Source organism: Bombyx mandarina, chromosome 23 (assembly GCF_030267445.1).
Source record: "Bombyx mandarina strain Sakado chromosome 23, ASM3026744v2".
NCBI classification, from domain to species: domain Eukaryota; kingdom Metazoa; phylum Arthropoda; class Insecta; order Lepidoptera; family Bombycidae; genus Bombyx; species Bombyx mandarina.
The window spans coordinates 17,333,143-17,354,231 of NC_143229.1; the positions used below are offsets into that span (position 1 = coordinate 17,333,143).

Genomic DNA, 21,089 nt, shown 5'->3' on the forward strand with positions numbered 1-21,089 from the left:
CCAAAGGAAAAGTCGCGTGTGGTGGCTTTTTAAACCGCATAGCGTAGTCAATGTGTATTCATGCATATTTAGATGTTAAATATATTCGAAATACACAATCAAAAAGCGTTGCGCCAAAAAATAAATGTGACCCACAAAATGAAAGCTCACGTTTCGTGCGCCGGCAACACTGCTACCGAAAGTTGCCAGCGCACAATAAGCGAAAAGACTTAAACTAACATAAATAAAAAAAAAAATAAAAAAAAAAACGACCTGCATTACTACAAGAGACGATAGTGTTTTACCGTAAAATATTATTATGTACAATTAATCATTTAATTTTCGTTTCATTTCAACATTGTTAAGTTCCAGCCTAACCTAAGAATGTACACATTCACAGATACCAAACATTTTGTGATATAGAAAAAAAAAAAAAAACCTTTCGAAAAATCACAAAATGTTTCGCATATCTCCAAGATTATTTAGCAATACTGACAGTTCCGTGATCAGTGTTGCCACTGCGAATAAATATAATGCTGCCAAACGAATACTACACTGATACCTTTTAGCCGCCGAATCAAATCACGTTATCACAATGAAAGCGATACTAAAAAAAAACTATATTCAATTTAAAAAATATCCTCGAAAGCGTTCTAACGTTCGGGCTTGGACACGTTGGCAAAATACAAATTGGCCTAATTTTTGTTAATGGTTTTTTTTCTTATTATTCTTCAAAAATAATCTTCCAAATTTAGCCATACCGCATTGCTCCCAACATTGCAACCTCGAACCGACATTTTCCACAGACAATAATATTAATCCTATACAGAGAAAAAAAAATGGACCATAATTACAAATCATGATAGAACATCTAATAGTTTTAGTAAAAAAGCTAAACAGTTTTCGATGTGACTCGTCCAAACCCAGACAGACGGTGAGTCTAGTGGCCTGCGTATCATCTGAGGGTAAGCGTGGCCAGTGACGTCATCAAAACGAAGACCGCCGGCGCGGGGCTGACAGCGGCGCTGTATTTGCTGCTTTGTTCGCAAGTTCCTGAAAAAAAAACGTATTGAGTCAAAGGTAAATAGCCAAACTTCAAGATCCTGTGTGAAATGACACGTAAAGTCAATATTATTCGTTTTATAAGTGAAACTTCTTTAGGCGCGTTGAAAGTAAAATTCAATTAGCGACAGATTCGTTACGGTTAGAGAGAAAAGATACAATTTAGGACGAGTGAGAGTGAGCAAAAAGACAGAGCGCCTCGCGAACCACTCGACCATGGAGAGAGGAGGAAAGCGAGCTAGGTCATTTCTCTTATATAAATTCTGTTTACGGGTGTCGGCCACTAGATGGCTTGTTAATACTTTCTCATTACGGCAGTAGCAAATTAATTATCTTATATTTAATTTTCAAGGAAGAATAAAAAAAAATCTATATACAATTAAAAAAATACATAACTGTTTAAGAGGTCGTTTCTCTTATACACAGCATTCCCTATTACAGGAGAAATTTGAATTAAGAATGAAAAATGAAGAAAACCGCACTACCACAAACACACCGCAAAAAAAGTTTCACTTCTTTCACGTGCAACTTCTTTTTTTTTTTAAATTGACGGTAGTTATCAAGAATACTCAATGTCCACGGATAACGAACACCTGAATGGTCCGTTACCATTGAAACTGTGAAGTACTCGAAACATTAAAAATAATGAAATTATTATCTATACTAATATTATAAAGAGGAAAGATTTGTTTGTTTGTTTGTTTCAAATAGGCTCCGAAACTACTGGACCGATTTGAAAAATTCTTTTTCCATTAGAAGCCGACATTGTCCCTGATGACCATAGGCTACTTTTTTAAAAAAAAATTTAATTATTTTTTTTTGGTTTCATGTGTGTTTTAATGTTTCCGAAGCGAAGCGAGGGCGAGTCGCTAGTAATAATAAAAGAAAGATTAATTCTGTATTTTCAATTGTGCGTCTACGACTTATCATGCCAGAGAGCTCGCCAGAGCGACACCTTATCGGCCGTTTACGACAAAGCTTCATCGCTGAAGGGCAAGGGACAATCGTGAAGTAATCCCGGAGACAACGGTTACCGTTTAATGTTAGGTTGTAGGCCTTGTCCCCGGCGACGCCCGGCTGCACGGAGCGGTCGCACGAGTGGGACATCACGCTCAGCGACAGCTGCTGCACCGTGCCCGCGCGCATCGTGTCTGTGGGCGTGACGAATTGATATGTACAGTGGACTGTGTCGCTGGGCACTAGGGTAGCTCGCGCTAACAGTAGGGTTACATTGCGTAGTGTACACAGTAGGTGTGCATTGCGTAGTATAAAGTAAGGGTGCATTGCGTAGTGTATTGTAAAGATATATTGCGTAATGTACAATAGGGGTACATTGCGTAGTGTACAGTAGGGGTACATTGCGTAATGTGTTGTAGAGATACATTGCGTAGTGTATAGTAGGGGTATTTTGCGTAGTGTAATGTAGAGAAACATTGCGTAGTGTACAGTAAGGGCACATTGCGTGGTGTACAGTAGGGATGGTGTGTACAGTACCGTTGGCGGACGGCGCAGTGTACACGAGGCAGGAAGCGCGGGGCCGGACGGCGCGCGCGTCGTACACTAGCACGAACCCCTTTGAGCCGGCCTGCCACGCTCCGTGACATGTATACACTGAACAACAAACAACTGTATTTTCAACATTGTTAAAAATAGTCAACAAGATTTAACTATGTTACGGATAGTTTATTTTATATTGCTTAGATGGATAGGAGAGCTCACGGTCCACCTGGTGTTAAGTGGTTATCGATCAGACATCTACAACGTAAATGCCGTTGCCCACCTTGAGATGAGTTCTAAGATCTCAATACAGTACAACGCCTGCCGCGCCCTTCAAACCGAAACGCATTACTGCTTCACGGCAGAAATAGGCGGGGCGGTGGTACCTACCCGTGCGGACTCACAAGAGGTCCTACCACCATTGTATAGTAAAGGTTAGTGGCGGCTTACGGGTACTCTGGGGGCGGCGTACCTGTGCTGGAGCATGGTGAACGGAACTCGATGGAGTCCTGCGCCTGCCCGCAGCCGAGGCTGGCGCTCCGGTAGTCGCCGACGACGCACTCCGCCGCGCGCTGCTCGTCCGCCTCTTCATCACCTGAACAACCCAAATTCTTCACTGGAGCTCATTACGTCCTTACATTACGCATTATAAGAGACGCCCTCTTTTTTCTACCTAAGCTGAGAGCCTTGAAAGGCTATTTCAGCGTAACCTTAACTAGTTGGTGAGCTCACGGGGCTCGAACCTGATGATGTTGCTAACACGAACCCTAGCAAGAGCCGTGCTTCGCAGAATCTACCACCGGATCGGAAACGCGACCCACTGAGAAGATCCGGCGAGAAACTCAGTGGGCTGTGTTTGAGGGTTAATTTACTCGTCGAGCCCTTCGTCGCAAGCGACAGGTTCGACGAGAACGAGACGCCCTCAATTATGGAGCTGGACTATGCCAAGATACAATACTCGCAGACGTGTATCGATTTTATTTTTTTAATCTTTTTCAGCTGTATTTAATTTTGTGTTCCATTGCTGGTTTTTTTTTAAGTAAAATAATGTATTTTTTATGAAACTATCGTTTCGTTTAACTGTACTAACACGATAAAGCGTAAATAATGCTAATAAAATGTTTTACAAATATGTTTTTTTTTTTAAATCAAGATCGATTTTTTTTCCGTCCCATCATCAAAGTTGTCATTAGTACTGTCGTCTGTTTTCGTTTTCGGAAGCGGTCTCCTAACACCCAGTACACGTCGTGCAATATAGCTCGTACCAGCAAGGGTCATGGGTCATATATAACGTAATTTCTGATGCTATCTATACATATTAACGATATTTCCTATTCACGCAATATTTCTTGTACAGTCCCCGTCGTTAATGTTCGCACTTCGAATTCTCGGAAAGGGAAAATCGGCTAAATTCGGCTTCGTAGAGCGTTATCTCTGTCGCACACTACCCGATGTGACGTTTGTACAGTCGATGTTCGACTGCGGTAGTGCCATTAACGAAATTATGCGTATTTTTAGTATTTATTTGTATTTAATCGTATGTAAGTCTATCTTATATTGTATCTATTTTTCACATGTGTATACAAGTGTGTATATACTATGTGTGTGTATGTACTAAGTGTGTAACTTTATTCAGATTTAGCACCGTCCATGCTAATTTGCTTATTCCTCTTCCTGCAAGGTTGCCTGGAAGAGATCGTTTTCAGCGATAAGGTCGCCAATTAATGTCACCGACTATTATTTGTGTTATATGCTTACTCTGTACATATTGTGTCAAATAAAGAGTTATATTATTATTATTATATTTCCTCGTAGGGTCTTTATCCGGGTGCTTACCTATGGTGAGCTGCTGCCGCCTTCTCCGTCTGTCAGCCAAGGAACTGACCACGGAATACCGCCCGAGAATGGGGCAGCGGGTGGGGGTCAATGAAGTTGCTGAAATCAAAGGCTTATAATAATAACCGGGTATAAGTGACATTTTATTACTGGTGGTAGGACCTCTTGTGAGTCCGCGCGGGTAGGTACCACCACCCTGCCTATTTCTGCCGTGAAGCAGTAATGCGTTTCGGTTCGAAGGGTGAGGCAGCCGTTCTAACTATACTGTGATACCTTAGAACTTATATCTCAAGGCGGGTGGCGCATTTACGTTGTAGATGTCTATGGGCTCCAGTAACCACTTAGCACCAGGTGGGCTGCGCAAAAGATGCGAATTTCCCGGACGTCTAATCTTTTAGGCCACGACGACTTTATTCCCTCGCACGTTCCGCCCCTAGAAAGAGATGGAGACTCACTGATGAGGGTGACGTGTGGCGCGGCGAGGTGCGGGGGCGCGCATGCGTCGTGCGGCGCGTCCGCTAGCTGCCCGCCCGCCTGGAGCTCCAGCACGGAGGACTCGCGCCGGTGGAACTGCACGCACTGGTGGCCAGACTCACTGTCGAACCGCATTAGCGTTAGAACCCCACTCGTAACTTTAATGAAACTAAATGAACCATAACAAAAACAGGAAAACAGGGCTAACGGTATTCCGTTTCTTTTTCTTTACTTCAAGCATAATACTTCATGGTAACGCCCAATTCATAATGAAAAATCTATTATGAATTACCCTTCCAATGTACCCTGAAAAACATCTGCACCCACTCGTTACTTGAGCACGCAAAAAAAACTCAAGATCTGTGACTTTTAAACATCATTACGGTAGGCAGCGGTTTGACTCTGCCCCTGGCATTGCTGCATACTATGGGCGACGGTAACCACTCACCATCAAGTGGAGGGTATGCTCGTCTGCCTACAAAGACAATAAAAAAACACTGAAGACCAATTGATGGCAGCATTGGTAATGTCCATGAGCAATACTGACAATTTCTTCCATCGAAAGATTAGTTAATGATGTAAAAGATAAAGGTCAACCCTGCTTTCAGACTATTCAACAAACAATTGTGACCTCCTGTCCTAACACTACCCTCCCCCCAACCCCTGATCAAAATTCCGCTTCTAAATATTAGCGGTACTGTGTTATATCATGATGCTGTTCTCTGGGCATGGATTTAGCATCAACATGAGGTTATGCTTCGAAGCTCCACTTGAAGCTTAAAAGATTTTTTTGTGTCATTCTACCTTCGGACCCTCAGAGAAACCAGAGACGTTATCCATCAGTCGTGTCCTCCACTTTTACTACTTCATCTAATAATGCTGTGTATAAATGAACACTTTTGTTTCTCTAAATTTTAACTATAATCTAGAACCGCTGCATTGCTTTGCAATGTGTCTCCACAGATCAGAGACCTGCTATGTACCATCCGACTCTGGAATGAACTCCTCTCTACAGCGTTTCCCAAGAGTCATGACATGTTCTTCAAACGAGGCTTGCAGAGAATACTTAGAGCAGTAGGCAGTGACTTTACTACAAGCATTGCTGACGTCTGTTCACGACGGTCGCCATTCACAGCCAGATAGGTCCAATGCCTATAAGGGCACTAGTCCACGCGTAGCTGAAATAGAACCTTCCAGCGAATAGGGACTTTTTTTTCTTTCCTACACTGATAGCCTTGAAAGCAATATCAGCTTTACCTTGGCGTGTAGGTGAGCTCTCGGAGCTCAAACCGGAGTGTTGCTAACACTGGCCCTAGCAGGAGCAGTGCTTCGCAGAATCTACCACCGGATCAGAAACGCGAGCCACTGAGAAGATCCGGCGATAAACTCAGTGGGCTGTGTGTATGGGTTAATTTACTCGTCAAGTCCTTCGTCGCAAGCGACGGGTTCGGCGAGTACGGTGACTGGTGCTTGAGGTACCTAAAAGCACTGTTAATGGATCTGGAGGATCCGCAATGACGTGTTTAGGGCCGAATAAGGACGGAAATCTTTAAGCATTTTATAAGGGTACTGAAAAAAATTACTTACCACCCCTTCGTGACGTGTGCAACAAGCTTAATATACTTCTTGTCCTTCTGCTCGAGTATGGAGTGGCACACCAGCCTGCGCTCCTCAAACGAACCGTCCTCGTTGATTATCTGGAACGAAAACCGATATTTATAGCGAAGCGTAACTCTTTGATTGCTGTTTGCACGTAGGAGATTCCCCCAAAGTTTAGTTCGCGTTAGTGTAAAAACAAGAGTAGGACGTATATGAGGAAGGATGAAGTTCGAATGAAAGTCGGCGGCAAGCGCCTTGAACCTTAGATACGATTTGAATCAAAGACCAGGTGCTCTAAGGCCGATATATATTCCGTCAGGCTCTTCTCTCATAAATAAACAGGGGACGAATTCATTAGATATGCCAGGCGACCGGTTTCATAATAATTATGAAAATGCAAAAGAATATATTAGAGGTATTTGAAAATCTAAATTTTCGTGTAAATGTTTGTAATAATAAAATGCAAATCACAGAACTATGATGTAAAGGAAACAAACACCAAAAGAAGAAACTCAGAGACTTCTCAGAACTCACAACACAGAGAGAAGTCTTGATCCTTCGTATGACGCGTTGCAATGGATATATTTTACTACTGGAGATATATCTCCTGAGGAGGGTTGATGTGAGGCAGGCGATCGTAAAATTCAAGCTAAATCCCTATACGGCATGATGGATGGATGGATGGATGATGATGATCCGAAGTTCCTTGATGCACTTTTCAATTTTTTCAGTTTTATGTGCTGAATGATCAACAATAATCGCAACCTTTTGTTGTTCCAATCGGTGCTATATTTTTACTTGGCGTGCTAACACATGGCGTGGATAGTGCATTGAGGAAGGAATAACGAAGAGGGATTTTCAAAAGACATGTTGCGGTGACTCCACACAAATTTAGAATAAGGGCGGGAAGAAGAAGTCAGGCGGACGCTCAAGCACAGCATCTGCTGCCTCCATCATTAGTCGACGACCCGATTCCTTTTGTTCAAATTGGTCAAGGTTTCATCAGGTTTCATCAGGTTGATTCAGTTTGGTCAAGGTCCAATCTACCTCAGTACCGTTCGCTAAATGGGCCGATTTGCCCATTTTCGGCCTTAATATTCGCAATAGATGTGGTTCTTATGCGACAAGACTGCTGTTTATTGACAGATCATGATAACGTCGACCAGATGTGTTACGGGTTATGTGTACACAAAAGAAAGTTGAAGCTTATGAGTCTTTCTATATGGGACATTTAGTGAGTGACAATATCCCTTTTTCTGGTAAAGAGCAGTAATGTCTTTTGTTTGGCAGGAATTTCATTAAACGACCGGCGACTTGGCTATGTCCTCTATGGACACTGTTTACGCCCACGATGACGTGCCCTTGGGAACAAAGAAGCACAGCTCACCTTGAGGGTAGCGTTTTTGGTTGTGAAATGGTACTGGTGCGTGTGGTCCAAACTGAACCATTTGTGATGCTGCACGATCCAGCTCGGGAAATGGCAGCGGTTGTGTTCGTCGTCACCTGGGGACAACGAGACCCGTCATTGTTGGCGTCGGTTAGTGCGGCACTGGCACTTGCCAAGCGACCGCAAGTCCGATTTTCGATACGTACTGCTGGTCAACTTCATGGTTCGACTTCCGTCCATCGGTGAGGAGAGACCGTTGCAGGTCGCGTCCGCGGACTGGGCTATCGTGTAAGTCGTCGTTTTATCCGTGTGCTGCCCTTTGTAGATGAAACATCTGAAAGTAATATTTGAACTATGCTTAAGATTTTTGTTTCGGAGGCAGGCTTGTGGAGAGTATTAGGCGGTAGGTATTTCCATTTTCGACCCGGCAGGCTGGTTCTGGTCCAGCGGGGTATTCCCGGACATCAGCGGCACCGTCTGGGCGGCCCGACGGGCTGCCGTACCGAGACGGCCGACGTTTCAGAGCTTTCGATTCGCCTCGAAGGCTCCGTCGGTCGGGCGTCCTTGGGGTGAGCCGCGCCGTCTGGTTGTAGTGTTGACCGCGGTAGCCCCCCTACCTCATCCGGGTTCTGACCTCGGAGGGGATCGGACGTCGGGTGTAAGAGTGCAGGGGAGTCGTTTAGTGGGTGGGCCCTAAAATCCTTGGGCTCGCGGTCTGCTCACAACACCATGCAGATCGTTGAGTCTCATATACCCCGCGCGCCCCTTTTACGCGGGGACCTCGTAGGAGGTTCGGTCCCATAACCGAAAAAAAAAAAAAAAACCATTTCTATTACTAGTGGTGGGACGTATTGTCCGCAGGGGTAGGCACCACCGTCCTGCCTATTTCAGCCGTGAAGCAGTTTGGGTTTGAAGGGTGGGGCAGCCGTTGTAACTACAGACCTTAGAACTTATATCTCAAGGCGGGTGGCGCATTTATGTTGTAGATGTCTATGGGCTCCAGTAACCACTTAACACCAGGCTGTGAGATCGTCCACCTGCCTATGCAATAAAAAATGATCCTCAGTTTAGTAGAAATATAGTTTTTTAAATCCTCATTTTAATAGCAAAGCGCTTTGACCTTAGTAGCTCTTACGACCGAAACTCACCGATAAGTGTCTTCATCCGAAGCTATAGAATTCCTCCGCTGAACCTGCGAGATTTGCCCCACCAGGTACCTGGTGGAGCCTTCCTTCCACGTAGCTAGGCACACCAGCTCTTCAACTGGAAACGGACACGACATACACATTAACAATCATGCCGGTATTAAAGTTAATTTAAAAAAAATTAAGCTTTTTGGGTTCCAAATAGTTTAATGCAAATACGCTTTTGAATTTTCATGACTTTATTACTAATCCACAGTGTAGTTTCACCAACGAGAAGAATTTCTAAGAAAACCCTTTATATTACATACTATTACTTTTTAATATATGCACTCGTATGTACTACATTATATTATTATTTTTAGTACGCCAGTATATTCCGAAAAACATTTTTTTTTTCGGTTTTCTATATGCCATAATTTAACGGATTAGCATGTAATAGTATATTATTCGCAAAAATTAAAAACAAATTACAAAGATAAAAAAAACAATGACTTCCAACAAACTAAAATGAGATTATCTCTTCTCAAAAAAACTTCTGAAGTTCTAAGAACACACATAGAAAAAAATCCGTTGAATTGAGAACCATATCCTTTTTTCAAGTCACTCAAATTGAAATACAAAAAAAATATATTATTATCCTTAAAACGAACGTGTAGGACATATATTATTATGATACCACACAGTACCAGACTTCTGGCGTGACGTCCATCGTGGCCAAGTACCGCCGCGGTATTCGGGTTGTGATATAACTAGTCAGGTCATAAGTATTGTCACACAGTAAAAACTTTTCTTTTAGAATGCTGACCACAAAAAAGTTTATTGAATTCGAATTTCGTATTGTTCATGAAAATAAAAATGTATACTTTTAGAATTTTACTCATTTTTAAATATGGAGTGGACGCTTAAAGAAGACCGTGTTGCAGTTATTGCGTTGCATCGTTGCGGTTACGCGCCAATTCAAATTTTTAACATACTGAAAAATTTGAATATAACCAAAAGATTCGTTTATCGTACCATCAAACGATACAATGAAGACTCTAGTGTAGATGACAGGTCAAGAAGTGGTCGCCCTGGGTCTGTTAGGACTCCAGCAGTGATAAAAGCTGTGAAGGCGCGAATTCAAAGAAATCCCAAACGTAAGCAGAAACTGTTAGCCCTTCAGATGGGGTTAAGCAGAACCACGGTGAAAAGGGTGTTAAATGAAGACTTAGGGCTTCGGGCATATCGAAGAAAAACAGGACATCGTTTGAATGCTCGTCTAATGGACCTGAGACTGAAGAGATGCCGCGCTTTGTTGAAGCGGTACGCGGGAAAAAAATATCGGGAAATTCTTTTTTCGGATGAAAAAATTTTTACCGTAGAAGAGAGCTACAACAAACAAAATGATAAGGTGTACGCACACAGTAGTGAAGAAGCGAGCAACCGTATTCCGCGTGTCCAACGAGGTCATTTTCCATCCTCGCTCATGGTATGGTTGGGAGTTTCTTATTGGGGCTTAACAGAGGTACATTTTTGTGAGAAAGGTGTAAAAACGAATGCGGTTGTGTATCAAAATACAGTCCTGACGAACCTTGTGGAACCTGTTTCTCATACCATGTTCAATAACAGGCACTGGGTATTCCAACAAGATTCGGCGCCAGCTCATAGAGCGAAGAGCACACAAGACTGGCTGGCGGCGCGTGAAATCGACTTCATCCGGCACGACTGGCCCTCCTCCAGTCCAGATTTGAATCCGTTAGATTACAAGATATGGCAACACTTGGAGGAAAAGGCGTGCTCAAAGCTTCATCCCAATTTGGAGTCACTCTAGACATCCTTGATTAAGGCAGCCGCCGATATTGACATGGACCTCGTTCGTGCTGCGATAGACGACTGGCCGCGCAGATTGAAGGCCTGTATTCAAAATCACGGAGGTCATTTTCCATCCTCGCTCATGGTATGGTTGGGAGTTTCTTATTGGGGCTTAACAGAGGTACATTTTTGTGAGAAAGGTGTAAAAACGAATGCGGTTGTGTATCAAAATACAGTCCTGACGAACCTTGTGGAACCTGTTTCTCATACCATGTTCAATAACAGGCACTGGGTATTCCAACAAGATTCGGCGCCAGCTCATAGAGCGAAGAGCACACAAGACTGGCTGGCGGCGCGTGAAATCGACTTCATCCGGCACGACTGGCCCTCCTCCAGTCCAGATTTGAATCCGTTAGATTACAAGATATGGCAACACTTGGAGGAAAAGGCGTGCTCAAAGCTTCATCCCAATTTGGAGTCACTCTAGACATCCTTGATTAAGGCAGCCGCCGATATTGACATGGACCTCGTTCGTGCTGCGATAGACGACTGGCCGCGCAGATTGAAGGCCTGTATTCAAAATCACGGAGGTCATTTTGAATAAACTTTAGTGTCATAAGAATCTATGTTTTGTTAAGTTCATTTTGGTATATGAATGGTCACATAATGAATAAACTTGTTTCAATTATTTTACATTAAACATGTGACAGAATTTATGACCTGACTAGGTATATATATCTCTCTCCCCCCCCCCATCATACTTCAATAAGAAACTAGGAGATAAGTTGATATGAGATCAGCGTACCGTTGCTCTCCGAGCTAAGCATATCGGCGCACGCCATATACCGGAGCAGCAGCCGCGAATCGTCAGTACACGATTCGGCACGGGACAATGGGTACGTGCACTCTTCAGAACCTCTGCAATTAAAAAAAGTGTGAGCCATCGCGGGAAGGCAGGTGTGATAAGGATGTGGGAATTGAACTCACAACCCTCAGCGCGACAGCCAAAACCGCTAACGATTCCATCACCAAGTCAGTCAAGTTTTGCTTACACATAAAACAATTTGTTTATCGATGTTGTGTAATATTAACGTCTTGTAGTTACAAAAACACCCCATAACAAAAGAACTATTCCGAATTCCAACAGTCTCTTCTTCAACCCATGACCAACCAATGCTGAGTGTAGGTTCTCTTCGAAGGCTCCCCATTCTTTTCGGTCTCTTGTCTTTCCCATCCAATCCCTACCAGCCACTTTGATCAGGTCATCGGTCCACCTCGTAGGTTGTCTACGTTAGGTCTCCACTCCAGTACTTTCGTGCCCTATGGACTGTCAGTGCGACGGCATATGTGTCTCCAACAGTAATTACAACTTATTCTAAACAAAAAAACGCTAAGGATGAACAGATTTCTTGCCGATAATATGTGAAGGTGAAGGGCGCCGGGTGAAAGGGGCAGGGCTGCGGCACCGGCTTCGGCTCCTTTCTGAACATGGAGTAGAGCGACGCGTCCCCGGTGATCGACTCGCACATTGACGACAAAGAGTCCTTGGAGTTGCAGTATGCTGTCGAGCAGACACACAGTAATTAGTTCGTTCCCATTGATCCCGTCCCTTGCGACGAACGGCTCGGCGAGTGAATTTATCCATGGACACAGCCCACTGAGTTTCTCGCCGGGTCTTCTCAGTGGGTCGCGTTTCCGATCCGGTCGTAGATTCTGCGAAGCACTGCTCTTGCTAGGGTCAGTGTTAGCAACTTCGCCAGATTTGAGCCCCGTAAGCTTACCTACTCGTTCAATAACGCTGATATAGCCTCTCAAGACTATCAGCATAAGTAGGAAAAAAAGATCATGAATCATCTTCTTTTTTTCCTACCTATACTGTTAGCCTGGAGGAGTTATGTCAGCTTAAGCGAATGAGTTTGTGAGCTCACGGGGCTCAAACCTGACGAAGTTGCTAACACTAGCCCTAGCAAGAGGCGGGCTTCGCAGAATCTACCACCGGATCGGAAACAGCGACCCAATGAGAAGATCCATCGAGAAACTCAGTGGGCTGGGTCTGAGCGAGAATCATCGTTATGATCCCGCTGGAAATCACTAACGATATACTAATGACATTAATGGCCTAAATTTTGGCACTATAGGTTTGTTATAACAAAGTAAGACCAAAACCAAACATTAGAAGGCAATAACTTTAAAAGCCACTACCTATGGCAATACTGGAGATATAACCCTAAGAGATAACCTTAAGAGAATTGACGTCAGATAGGCAGCCAGTCGTAAAACTCATGCCAAATCCTTCTGCAGCATCGTACGAGGACATGCCTTGCCCATCCCACACAACCTGACAATGCATTAAGCAAACAAGTTCTTTAATATTATCATGAACATTGATCACTCACTCTCTTTGTACTGTAAGACGTATTTGTGTTTCTCGTGTATCACCATGCATCTGTAGCAGTCCTCATTTCTGAAACCAATACGGTGGGCGGATTAGAAATTTCACGTTTTCCCTCCAGTCGGATCGCATTGGCTGGTAGTTATCACGGGTTCCGAAGGCTGTGACAGTGACCGCTTAGCAACAGGTAGCCCGTAAACTCGCGTAGGAGGATATACCTGATAGATAGCAGAAATAGTGAATAACGTAGTATTTTTTCGGGATAAAGAGTTGCTAATGTCCGTATTTGGACTAATTTTGTTTCCCGTCTTATTCGCTGGTAGCCTAAGAAGAGGCTATTCCAGCTAGGCTGGGACGAGTAGGTGAGCTCACTGAGAGAATTTGCTAACACTAGCCTTAGCAACAGCATTGCTTCTTAGAATCCACCGCCGGATCGGAATCGCGACCCACTGAGAAGATCCAGCGAGAAACTCAATGGACTGTGTCTGTGGGTTAGTTCGCTCATCGAAGTCTTCGTCGTAATCGACGAGGACGGTGACCGGTCCTTGAGAGGCCTAAAAGCACCGAGAGTTAATCCGGGGGATCCGACAAGACATGTTTCGAGCGACGGCCGCTTTACCTTGCCCCGACACGGTCTGATAAGAATTGGACTACAAACCACGATGCATTTTAGCAGAAGAGTGGTAGGTAGCGGTTCAAGTTCTGAAGTTGTTCTTGTGAACGATCACCGATAACCATTCATCATCAGATAGGTCCTATAATCGATTGCCTACTAATTAAAAAACCAATAAATCAACCTTAGTCATTCCAACGTAATTAAAGAACACACGAACAAAGTATTTAGCCATAACAGACACTTAGTAAAGTCAGCGGACTTCATTCTTATAAGAAATTAGATAAAATAGTCGTTTACGTTAAATTAAAATAACTTATAAGCCTTATTGAGCTAGATTGTAATCCTAGTATTGCACCTAGATTTTTAAGCATTAAATAAATAAATCATTCTAACATATTTTCACGTCAAAGCAAACAGAGCTCTTAAAGCGTGACGTCATATAATTGTTCTGACCACAAATGACGTCACACGCAATGAAGTCTCGTCCAGACGAGCTCTATGAAGTTTTCGCGGAGATATCGAAATAATATTTTCTGTTGTTACCAATGTTATTGACCGCGAACAGTGAATAAACAAAAGGAACTTACCTGTAATACAAAAGGAATTTATCATTGGAGTCTGTCTCATAGCATTCCCCCTTCATCTGTATATGGGTTTTGTTGATTGTGATTAGACCCGGATTCCCGGACTGGAACCAGCTGCCCGTCCAGCCCTCTGGAAACGTGCAGCCGCCACCTGGAAACGAAACATATACGATTAAGTCCAAATACACCGACTGTGTAAAGTTTTAAGCTTAACAATTCCTTACACGTGAACTTATTCGTTAAGTAAGATGATTTTAAGCACACCCGATATTAAGATGTTGCTGCAGCATATGTAATTGTTCTTGTAACTTAAAACTGACGGTAACAATGATTGGAGATCGTGTAGAGAGATATAGCAGGACGTGTAGAAAGATTCTTCAATAATTGCGTAATGCTTACTGGTGGTAGGACCTCTTGTGAGTCCGCACGGGTAGGTACAACCATCCTGCCTATTTTTGCAGTGAAGCAGTAATGCGTTTCGGTTTGAAGGGTGGAGCAGCTGTTGTAACTATACTGAAACCTTATAGCTTAAATCTCAAGGTGGGTGGCGTATTTACGTAGTAGATGTCTATGTGCTCTAGTAACCACTTAACACCAGGTGGGCTGTGAGCTCGTCCACCCATCTAACCATTAAAAAAGAAATGCTCTATACACGCCTTATCTTTGTCCCCGAGGCATCTTACACTGACGAATAGATCTACCTATTCAAATATATTCCCGGTTGTCTTTCACGGTGAAGGAATGACATCGTGTAATAAAAATCAAATCCGTATAAATTATAATTAATAACCACAATCAACCGTGAAACCGTCATACGATCTTGTTTGAAATTTCGAAAAGGTTATACAATCAGAACGGTTTTTGCTGAAGTTAGGTGGAAGAACCGAATTGCTTGTAATACCTACAAACTAGAGTCATTGACGAAATATCAAAGATGCATAGACGAATTTAAACTAACAAGTTGGCCGAACCGCAAGAAATATAAGCAGTAACTAAGTCGCGCCCCCCTGTGATGGTGGCTTGGGGACCGGCGAGGGGCAATTATGACGACGACGTGTAATCTACTCTACATACCGGTCATCGCTTGCGACGAAGGGCTCGGCGAAGAAATTAACCCACAGACACAGCCCACTGAGTTTCTCGCCAGATCTTCTCAGTGGGTCCGTTTCCGTTCCTATGGTAGATTCTGCGAAGCACGGCTCTTGCTAGGGTTCGTGTTAGCAACATCGTCATGTCTGAGCCCCGTGAGCTCACCTACTAGCCCGGTGACGCTGATGTGGCCTCTCTAGACCATCAGCTTAGGCAGGGAAAAAACTGCTCTACACGTGCCATGCGAACGGGTAACCGGGGGACAGCAAATCACGCTCCGAACATAGAGATGCATTACGCGTTAAACAAAACCTCATTTTTAATTTCTGCCCCAAACGCAGATTATTGGGCGCTTTTCTTGCTATACCGAAAACAAGCGGTATCAAATCTAGGATCTAGCAGCAGACCTTATCTCATGATTCACAGCCTTCCGATTACTCCACTTCGTCTGGTATTCAGTCCATGCGAAATGAGACTATAGCCATTTCCGCGTAAGATCCTTTACGTTTTCTCCATCGTAAAACACGTATAAACCTGGTAGTGAAGAACTCGTTAAAACCGTGCTATTGTATAAGTTTATTGTGGTTTTATATCGTGCACACATCCGCGTCCATTGTACATATGTCGGACAGGAAAGCTGGATGCAAGAAATAAAATTGCGTGGACGCAAGGCTTTTCATGGGATTTTTAAATCCGATTAACTTGAAAATCTGCACACGTGTCGGGAACAAATGAAAATACATTTCGTTACTTTTAACCTTTTTTATGATTGAAGGATTACTGGTAGCCAGGAGGGGTGGATTAGCTAATAGCTGCCCGAGCGCCTTCGAAGCGAAGGAGACCTAACAACTCAAGAGCAGCTGTTTCGCGAATGAATCTACTAACGGATCGGAATCGCGACCCGCTGAGAAGATCCGGCGAGAAACTCAGCGGGCTGATGCATGGATTAGGTTACACGTCGAACTCTTTGTCAAGTTCGACGAGTGCCGTTACCGAGTTACTTTGACCCTTAACACCCTGAACAGTATTAAAATATTAGATGTTTTTAATATTTTGGTGGTAGGACCTCTTTTGAGTCCGCACGGGTAGGTACCACCACCCCGCCTATTTCTGCCGTGAGTTTCGGCTTGAAGGGTGGGGCAACCGTTGTAACTATACTGAGATCTTACAACTTATATCTCAAGGTGGGTGGCGCATTTACGCTGTAAATGTCTATGGGCTCCAGTAACCACTTAACACCAGGTGAGCTGTTTTCCATTTCCTTTCCGCTTTTAGATTATTATCGAGGTCGATGCATTTTGCTTAAAGAAAAAAAATCTAATACCATTCTATAGCATCACATAATTGCAGAGAACTAAGAAGCCATAAAATAGGGTTTAAAACAAAGGACCTAGGCTATAATTGTGAACCTAATGTAGTTTTACATTTCCCGCTGTTCGTTCTTATTGACAGCTGTTATGAATTCAATGAGTCGTGGTGTTTGGTCCAAAAATCTATAAATATATAAATCGTAATGTGTATGTATGTTTGTTGCCTATAGGCCACGTAACGGCTGGACGAATTTCGATGAAATTATCCAACAAGGGCCCCACGCCCCACAAGGGGGCATTCTAATAGTTAAGGGGGGGCAATCGCACTGAATTAATATAGAAAATCTGTATTCAAATTATTTTGAATTTGAATTTCAGTTTTTTATTATATGTTTTGAAATATTACTTATAATTGTGTTTTTATAGCAATTTCATAGTGATTTCTTCCTAAAACCTATAATTATAATTTACTACCTAACTATAATTTATGTTCATTAAGTGAAAAAATCAATTTTTTTATGTTAAAAATGATGGATGAGGGGCATAAAAATTTTAGAAATGTTACAGTGGGGCATGGCACAAAAAACGTTGGGAAACACTGCTCTAGACCAATATGTAATAATACATATACATGTATGTCTTTATTTAACATTCACGAGGGTGGTAATGTTTTACTTTTGCGCATTCGTAGTCATTTTGCTTTCGGAATGGTTCATTTTAATATCCTACTTATTGGTTACCATCGGAAGCAGGACACCCAGACTGAATTGCTCGTAAGTAGTAACTATGGTTACGCCTACCATTTTGGATAAAGCATTTGAGGACACTTTATAGGAAAAATTGTAAAAGGATTCATCTTTCTAACTTCCTTCTCATTTTCCACTAATCGCTGGTTTATTGCTTAGCTCGTGATGCGTTAGCTTGAGACAAATTATCTTCCTCACTAGAGCGTTCTTCAAATCCAAGCCTCAACTTTGCTAAAAACATCGCGATTTCCGCTTCAACTAAATAAGGTAATATAAAAGTTATAACAAAGATTAAAATAAAATATAAAGAAAATTTGTAAAAGGATTCATCTTTCTATCTTCCCCCTCATGTTCCACTAATCGCTCGAAATGCGCCAGCTTGAGACACATTACCTTCCTAACTAGAGCCTCTTTCAAATCCAAGCCTCAATGTTGCTAAAAACGATTCCGGCTTCAATTGAATAAGGTAATATCAAAACCATATACTTGTAAAAACGCTAGTCGCTTATGAATCGCTCCACATCCAACATGTTGAGCATTACTCAGTATTACGTGCGGGCTCGCATTGTTTTAATGTAGCCAGGTGTTCGCATAATCGCTACCAACCGCTAAGACGTTCATTCAGGTCCAGCCGGGCTCGAATAAAAGGAGTTACTCAATGCGGCCGCGTTTTATTACGACCGAAGTGCGGTAGGTACACCCGTTGAACAAAATTAACGGTTGACTTCACCGAAATCTCAGAAGCGCATTCTGCTGTAGACGCGTCCATGTTTATTCACGCGTGACCAAAGAAGTAATTTGGGTTAAGTATTCAACGTAAGCGGCTCCGTCGAGTTTCCGCTAGATGTGTTGGAGCTATGTCATTATCGGCGATAATAAGAAAGAACGTAACAGGCATTCAAAAACAGGGCAAGTTCAAGACTTCTTCTACTACGTGGCCTTATGTGGGGTCAGAGGAGTATGACCGCTTTTTTCATTCGGGCCTATCCTAAGTGATATCTGTATCGACATCCATCTCTGGCATATCCATACAGTCCATCCAAGTCTTAAGACGCCCGCTCTTCAAATTACCAGAAAATTTTAAAAGACCCCGACCACAAGCCGGACTCTGTGCTAAAAAATGGTCACCAACTTATTATTCACAATATTTTAGGAACTATGGTTTCTTTCTGAAAATCTTTTAAACTATATTTACTATTAAGCCCTGTTCTCAGAAGCTGGTAATGAAAATATTTTTATGCTTTGCAGTTCTGAATAATCGATGCTATCAGTAGGAGACATTAGAATTCTGCTACTAACTAACTCCTTATCTTGTAAGCTTTAAATCAAGTAGGTATAAAGGAGGTGAGATTTTTCAAAACGCCCAAGCAACATCGAATATCCATCCGTTTATTTTAATCAGAGATCTATAAAATTTTCGCAAAACGAAAACGTAAATAAATCAATGTTATTAAAGTGACAATTTAATTAAATTTATTAAAATTCCGGTCCGATGACTGATGTTCGTATAGAAATAACAGAACGTTGTTATTCGTGAAAGCAGTGAAGATAAGACAAATCGTTGGGAATACAATTATTCATCAGAGCGTGGATATTAAAATCAACAATGCATTGAGGCTACAGGTGCCATTTTGGCGGAGGTCCTTAAGAACCTCGATTGAGGTCAAGCGAATCGGCTGGTCTGGGAAAATGGGATAAGAGGAGTAGTTTGTCTTTAGGTCTATTAGCGTCCGAATATTTCCAGGGCGAATGTCTTGTTGCTTCCAAAGTTGAATGTGGTATAAGTGACCCTACTTATTTCAGAAATCAATGCTTCGCCTTCTCAGCGAAGGTCTTTCCTTGTGTGAATTCTTAGTTAACTAGCTATTATATTAGCCTCGACTTCGCGCTTTATCATGGAGAATTGTCATCAGTGTGGTTTCCCGTGGGAATTACATTTTTTTTGGAATATTAAACAGCCTATGTCACACACCTTTTTTTCTCCTTTTTTTTCTGACCTAACTACTATTACGTTAAAAATATCATGTCAATCCGTGGCTTCGTTTCGACCTGAAAGATGCATGACAAACAAACACATTTTCATATTTAGAATCTTCGTTGGCTTCAAGATGTTCGATTAACTTGAAAAATTGCTGACGCATCAAGTTCCGATGCCTTATTATGGACCGATCATTATAATTTCAGTCTAATACACTGACCAGTATTAACAGGATAACAAAAAGGTGATGTTCAATGTTTGAGAGTTTAGATTTGAGATAGTTTTTTTTTATTTTTTAAATATTATTAGTATCTATATATTAATACGTGAAGCAAAAACTTTGTATCCCTTTTTACGAAAATTGCGCAGACGGAGGAGTATGAAATTTTCCACACTTATAGAGAATATAGAGAAGAAGTGCACAATACTAATATTTTTTAAAAATAATGCATAAAAGATACATTAAATCAATAAAGAAAACATTACACACACTACATACCATGTATTTGACGCACACACGCATGCATACTATTTATTGTCAAACTTTTGTTCATGATGTCTGTTGTCAAATTGAGAATAGATTAAATATTGTTTGTCTTTGTTAATATTTTTTATAATGTAGTCTTAGCGAAATTTGTGATTATAGAAGTATAAAATACAATCATAATAGTGTACAAGCTTACAATTCCAGTTAATTATAGTCGAATTTCGACTACTGCGGGAGCTCTAGTCTTTATTAATACACATATTATTATTATTATGTTATTATTTATCCATTTTGAATTTTGCCTTAACTTAATTACGTTTTTAATAATTCATCATCTATTACATGAAAACAGCTCTAGATATAGGAATTGTACAAAAAGGGGATGGCCCATTTTAGGCCCAAAGCGGACAATAGATTATAGAAAAAATACTTATTGCATTAATTTTGTCATAAATAAATATGCATTTACTTTCTTGCAAATAAGCGCCACTATAGTTTACAATAAGTAGTTTAAAAAAAGTAACTCTATTGAAAAAACAAGGATTTTTATTTTTGCGGGAAAAATATTGCCAGCTTCAAATCCTTTTACGTATAAAGTAAATATTTTGAGTATATAAATAAAACATATAAATAAATCATTTTAAGTATTATCATTAATCAAACGATTTTAATGAATTTTATGCACATAAAATAACATCGAAGACATACCCATTGGACTTTAACTTGTAACTATACTTGAGACCTTAGAACTTATATCTCAAGGTGGGTGGCGCATTTACGTCGTAGATGTCTATGGGCTCCAGTAACCACTTAACATCAAGTGGGCTGTGAGCTCGTCCACCCATCTAAGCAATAAAAAAAACTTTACTAGTATTGTTATTTAAATATGTACAACTAAAACAAAAACATAAAAAATAATGTGTACTCGTAAAAAAAGATTAAGATATAAATCAATTATCGGTTATTTAAAAAAATAATCGATATATGAATTTCATGTAATTATTTTTCTTTATACTGACAACACTGAATTTAATCTGACTGACTGACACTTCGCTTGCTGCTTGTGGTGTTGTGCTTGCGTACAAAATGGATGTGTTTTGATTTTTCTTCGATTTAT

At 41.6% G+C, this 21,089-nt stretch overlaps 1 protein-coding gene across 1 annotated transcript in view; it reads right to left on the bottom strand.

Annotated features, from left to right (window-relative positions):
• Positions 1–293: 293 nt before the first annotated feature.
• LOC114244185 (uncharacterized) overlaps positions 294–21,089 on the bottom strand; it is a 163,557-nt gene continuing 142,761 nt past the window's right edge. The window contains exons 3-16 of the mRNA XM_028175913.2: positions 14,366–14,513; positions 13,167–13,234; positions 12,184–12,331; positions 11,576–11,688; positions 8,983–9,097; positions 8,041–8,168; positions 7,835–7,950; positions 6,436–6,545; positions 4,830–4,969; positions 4,375–4,473; positions 3,011–3,133; positions 2,536–2,652; positions 2,076–2,192; positions 294–1,032 (exon numbers count right to left, since the gene is read on the bottom strand). Coding sequence (XP_028031714.2) covers positions 935–1,032; positions 2,076–2,192; positions 2,536–2,652; positions 3,011–3,133; positions 4,375–4,473; positions 4,830–4,969; positions 6,436–6,545; positions 7,835–7,950; positions 8,041–8,168; positions 8,983–9,097; positions 11,576–11,688; positions 12,184–12,331; positions 13,167–13,234; positions 14,366–14,513 — 1,640 coding nt within the window. The 3' untranslated portion in view covers positions 294–934. The remainder of the gene's footprint in view (positions 1,033–2,075; positions 2,193–2,535; positions 2,653–3,010; positions 3,134–4,374; positions 4,474–4,829; positions 4,970–6,435; positions 6,546–7,834; positions 7,951–8,040; positions 8,169–8,982; positions 9,098–11,575; positions 11,689–12,183; positions 12,332–13,166; positions 13,235–14,365; positions 14,514–21,089) is intronic.